General features: G+C 44.5%; 1 protein-coding gene across 1 annotated transcript in view; it reads right to left on the bottom strand.

Annotated features, from left to right (window-relative positions):
• Nucleotides 1-2,254: 2,254 nt before the first annotated feature.
• Nucleotides 2,255-5,748, bottom strand: part of XPNPEP1 (X-prolyl aminopeptidase (aminopeptidase P) 1, soluble) — a 27,655-nt gene continuing 24,161 nt past the window's right edge. The window contains exons 16-19 of the mRNA XM_009077330.1: nt 5,590-5,748; nt 4,651-4,727; nt 3,856-3,954; nt 2,255-2,818 (exon numbers count right to left, since the gene is read on the bottom strand). Of these exons, the coding sequence (XP_009075578.1) occupies nt 2,690-2,818; nt 3,856-3,954; nt 4,651-4,727; nt 5,590-5,748 (464 nt within the window). The 3' untranslated portion in view covers nt 2,255-2,689. The remainder of the gene's footprint in view (nt 2,819-3,855; nt 3,955-4,650; nt 4,728-5,589) is intronic.

Below are 5,748 nucleotides of genomic sequence, written 5' to 3'. Positions count from 1 at the left end.
TAGACCATTAGGTACGTTGTTATTGAAAATGCCCCTTCCTTCCTTCCTCCCCACAACAACAAAAGCCTCTACAGAAAAATAAATTTTTTTAAACAAAATTACCCTTTTCACTTGAACAGTATAATTTTGTGGCTATTTCTGTGGATGGTTGATGCAAAAATAAAACCCAAACCTGGCAGGGACTTGGTTTCAAATCAATCTTTTCCTTGCTCTTCTCTTCCTTAACTTTTTCCTTCCACCAGGAGAGAGGAAGGGAGAGGCCACACAGGGAAAGCAGGTACTGATAGAATAAATCAAAACCTGGAAGAAGAAAAAAAATGAGAAAGAGGCCAAGTTTAATTTCCATTGGAAACCTGAAACTTAGACAGGAAAGGCTATAAAATTTAGTTGTGTTTTCAAGGCGTGAAGAGAGAGAGAGACAAATGCCTTAGTTAGGAATGTGTGTCAGTCAGTCCTGCCCCTCAAAACACCAATTCTGAGAAAGGGGTGCCTAGAGAAGACCAGTCCAGATTCACCCACCTCTGGCCCTGTGCACTGGAGAAGACTTTTGGGGTGGGAATGAGCCATGAATTTCTGGAATCCGTGTGGGAATGGTCCCAGGTTGGTGTTGTATCGTAGAGAGGGAATTGTGATAGGGAAAAGGTCTAATAAGGCCATTCAAACCTAGCACATTCCCACTAAAGTGTCTGAGCCAGCCATAGTGACTTTGAGCCACAAGGAGAAAATCTTACCTAGCTTTTGTGTTTCTCCGTTTGCTAGAAATCCTCTTTTTCCACCTCACTGTGGAAAACACTGCCATTAAGTTTGAAGAGAACCTACCCAGGCTGGGTCTTTGCCAGGATGCCATTCTTGGTAACATCTGGGTCAGCAGCACAGTCCCCCCACAGGTCTGCACAGACCAGCAGTTGTCTGCTTGAGCTTCCACCACTGCCCTGGAGAGCAGGGCTTGCCTTCCAGCCTCAGAGGGCTCCCACAGGGCTGGGGGAGGCTGCAGCGTTCAGCTGACAACTCCTCGACGTTCAGCCTCACTGAACACACATTGATTTTTCTGGGAAAGATCCACTTTGTCATAGCACAACCTGTTTAGAGATCCCTCTCACTTGTCCTTCGATCCTGTGGCATAGTCAGTACCCACAGAGGCAACAGGCACCTTTGGCAGAAACATCTTCCCCGATCTGTTTTAATTGGCAGCACATACTCACGAGACACTTTGGACCAGTTGATGTGTGAGACTGATTTCCATAAACACAGCTGAGCTGAAAGCTAAGTTTCAGCTGGTGGTAGGAAACCTCTTGGATATTTAAATACATGTACCTATCTGCAGAGACCAGGGTGTGAAAATGACCTTGTAAAGCACTTTTGTTTTATCACCTTCTTGGGTAACACAGCTAGGAGGCCAGGAACTTTGTTTCTCTTCCCAATCCTTTTCTGTTTGGCTACATGATACTGCTTCAAACTTCCAGAACTTGAGGTAAATACTGATTTCATGTCATTTCACAGAGATTAGTATTTCCCTTAGAAATTCTTGGGGGGCAGAGGGGAAAGAAAATTATGTACACAAACATTTCCATTTGCACAGAACATTTCTTGGAAATATCAGAAATTCGAGTCGCTGTTATGACTGCTCTTTTTACATCTAATATTGAATCTGGGTTTTGAGGGAAACAGTTGCAGTGTAAATGTTGAGAGTGACTTCTTTTAGTAAAGATGTTCTTACCCCATCCCTTCGCATTCCGAGAAAAGCAGAGACCTCCCCTCCCACCCGCGTCCAGCTCGCACTACCTCGCCTGACCACCAGGTGTCCCTGCGCACTGAGCCCAAGCCACAGAGCTATTCCTTTATCCATTGTATGCACATTTATTTATTTTAATTTAATAATTGCTTTGTGTCCAGGAAGAGATGCAATTCCATGATACTGCCCACACATCCTGCACTGCCACGGGATAGACAAGTACTCAGTAAGTCATAACAATAGACAGAAGTACTGGCCTGGGTGCTTCGAGGACACAGATCTCTGTTGAGTGTCACCACATCCTTTCAGGACCTGTCACAGAACAGAACTGACTGCCTCTGCCAGGCCTCTCCATAACATCTGCCCAGCGCCTAGCACTGGGCAACCCGATACATATTTTTTCCCAACCCATATTTCTCCCCTGTCCGAGCTGGATGCACATGTAAGGGTGGGACGATCAGGTTCTTGCCCTTCTTCAGGCAGTCAAAGCCAACACATCCCTGGCTGCAAGAGAAGGCAGACGGAGCAAACAGTGGGTTGGAATCTTTTATTCAGTAATCAGTCCTGCTGTGTGGGTAGCATCTTAGCAACTGGAACCCAAGTATGCAAAAATACTGAGTTTTCACAGTGAAAAACCAGACAGTATAAAATATTCCAGTATTGCCTCTTAGAACCATTATTGAAATAAGACCCCCTATTTCAAAGGTGACGTGCTCATTTATTTTGCTTTTTTCTGTGCTCAAACCCTCCCAAAAAAAAATTTGTTCAGACAGTAAACCCTCCTTACCCCCACATCACCCGCACTTGTTGCGGGATGAGAAATACTACATGAAATCCCTTCCTGATTTCCAAATGTTTATTGAAGAACATTCTCCAGTGGTGTCAAGGTCCAAGAAGACGAAGATAAGTGTGACACCGAGTGGTCCTGATGTTCTACACACTGCAGACACTGTGGTGCTACTGAACTCTGACGAGAGGCTCTGTCTCCCGGATGAGCCACCGAAGAGCTTCATGACGACCTTGCCTCTCCAGTTCTGCTCCAACTACTTCCCTGCACTTCTGATGGTAGTCGTTCACCCAGTTACACTAGAGAAATGGGGGGATGACATTCAGCATGAACACAGAAGAGCTGGTGCCCTCACAAGTTACGTACAGCCAAAGACATTTGTAGGCTCTTGTGCTCTTTGAGTCTGAGCTGTTAGGCTAAGATGGAATCCTGTTCCGAAGAGACAGACTTCTAATACATGGAAGTGACTTGGAAATTTGATGAGGGCAGGAACTGAAGCAATTAATCCTGAGTTTTCAGAGGAACCAAGGTTCAGTTCAGCTGACAAGTAAAGTCTCTGCAAATCACTGCCTCCAGCAAGTCTGAGCAGCTACCTTGGCATAGTTTAATAAACAGCTTTGCAAAATTATAACTGGACAATGCACTCCTGAGGCATAAGTTGCCCTATTGATCTGAACAGGTAACCTTAGGGCAGATCCATGTACCCTTCAGAGCCCTCATCAGTAAAAGGAAATGCAAACAGCATTATGATTCTGAAAAGGAGGATGTGTTGAGGCAAAATAAAGAGTATGGTAGAAAAAACAGGATGAAACATGCCATGGTAGTGGGAGATCTAAACACAAAGTTTAGAGTATGAGGCTATTCAGGAAATAAATGCTGCTGAGCAGGTATCACAGATGTCTGCTCAGAGTTCATACGTACTGCAGAATGGGGTGTGGCTGAATGGGACTGGTCACAAGTCGATATAGACAACATGATGGGACAGTCATCAGTATAGTCCCTGGGGAAACAGCATGATAGTCTGACAGAATCAAATTAAGGCAAGAGCAGGAAAAGAGAAGAGATGATAGTGGCATATATCATATCAAGGGAACTAACGAAACAACATAATCATCAGGTTCCTTGCTGCCTTCATCACAGAAAAATTTAGATTGGAAGCACCTCTGAAAAGCTTATTTAGTTCACCCTCCACTCAAAGCTGGATAAAGTTTAAAAATAAGTCAGAGTGCTCAGGATTACTGTCCGGATCTATGAAATGGAACCAACACCAATGGTTCTTGCAGAACAAGATGGTTCTAGAGCAAAGAAGGCAATGCAAACCAGCTCTTTTACTTACCTCTTTTTGTGTCAGCAAATTAACATCAATCATTTTCGTCTGGATTGGAACCAGGGTTAAGGGTTCAAAAGTCAGGCTCCCTCTGTTTTTGAAGTTGTACTGCAGCAGAAAGACAAAGGGGTTGTACAGTTTTAGAAATAGCTCCAGCCAGATCACACTTGCTCCTCGGTTCATGTCATCATGACAGAACAACCCAGGTAACATTCAGATGAGAGGGTAGCAACTTAGAGAAACATTTTTCATACAGCTCAAGCAAATAATCTTGATATAAACCTTAGTTATTTCTTTCACTGGTCCTTTTTTAAGGGCCATATCTCAGGTCACCGTTGTACAATGACCATATGATCATCTTCAGTTTGGCATTTCTAAAGGCATAATCCAGCCACACTGGCAACTACAGTGTCAAAATCTGTCTGTAGTTTTGTTTTTACTGCCACTGAGGACTCTCTACCAGAGAGGAAAATCCCAGCTCAAGAAGATCAACCAACTATACAGCAATGACTCCAAGTGGCCAAATAAAGATGCTTCTGGTCTTTGACATCCAAACAGAAAACATTTTAAAACTCTCACACATACATTTAAACCTATGGAAACTCTGTAGAAGAAGAACTATCTTCTGTGCCCCCATTAGCAAGGGAGACTTAGAATTAGTGTTCACCAATGCAGGGTTTTGGAGACCAGAAATCCTGAGCAGGATTCAACTGTCTGCAGAATGGTCCCACCTCAAGTTCCAGTACTGTAAGTTTTACAACCAGCAAGCCATGGACAAAGGTGCATCTCGAGCAGGTCATTCACCTTGGTTTCAGCAGGGATCACAAGGACAACATTTTCTATTCGGATCCCAAAGGATCCATCTTCATAATACCCAGGCTCTGCAGAAACAGACAGTAATTAACTAAGCCACATTGCTGCACTATGCAAGTACTTATTCCCCATGGCCAAACTTCCCCTCTGTGGCTTTAGTCCACTGAAGTCACTAAGCAATCTTGACATCAGGCAACCACAGAGGCAAACAAATTTCTGACTCTACTTAATCTGCACGAAAGCCCCGAGCAAGGTGACAGCAGTTCTCAAAGAGAGAAGAAACAAGACAGACAGCCCTCGAGCTCAGAGAGAGACTCCTTGCAAGTCAAGAGAGAGCACAGAATACATGTGTTCCAAATACCAGAAACTCTGAAAATATTAATGTCTTTATGAAAGGCAGGTGGGCAACCCCTTCCTCAAAAACACTTCTTTTAGAGAGTGCTCCCCTGACTCCCTGAGAGGACTTTGCAGCCCCAAAGGAATGTAAGTCTCTCAGCAAACCCCAGCAGGCTGTTCAATTACTATTGGAAGAATAAGGCATGTAAAGATTTAACAGCTGCCTCAAATAGCCCATAGCAAAGACAAGATTAGTTCCTGAAAGCTTGGAGTCCACCTTGTACTCCAGCCAGTTCTTCCACAGCACACCAGAGCCAGGCTGGTCAGCTGCACAGCTCTCCTGAGGTCCGCACTGTGGAGAGCAGGAAGCAGGCCCACAGCACCCAGCTGCAAAGGTGCTTTATGGAAGATGAAAGAGCTAAAGAGGGGTTTTACCTAGAGAGTTTAAATGACAATTAAACTAACAAGCTGAGGAGACAGGACCAGAGCTTGTGATCCAGCCTTTCCTTTACACCACTGTCAAATTTATTTCCTCTGCTTCTTAAAGAGCTTGGTCCCTCCCAACACCCAGAGAGAATCACCAGTGCTAAATACCATCAGAGACGATCATGCCAGCCTCCAAGGGCTCATCTGCAAAGGTTTTGTAGCTGATACCACAAGGACCCTCATGTACATTTAGGAAAGAGCCAACTCCATGTCCTGTCCCATGCAGGTAATCCAAACCACAGTCCCACAAGGCAGAGCGGGCAAAGG

This window comes from Acanthisitta chloris, unplaced genomic scaffold (genome assembly GCF_000695815.1).
Source record: "Acanthisitta chloris isolate BGI_N310 unplaced genomic scaffold, ASM69581v1 scaffold3226, whole genome shotgun sequence".
NCBI lineage: Eukaryota > Metazoa > Chordata > Aves > Passeriformes > Acanthisittidae > Acanthisitta > Acanthisitta chloris.
The sequence above is the reverse complement of the archived record's forward strand: the minus strand, read 5'-3'. Positions and strand labels throughout refer to the sequence as shown.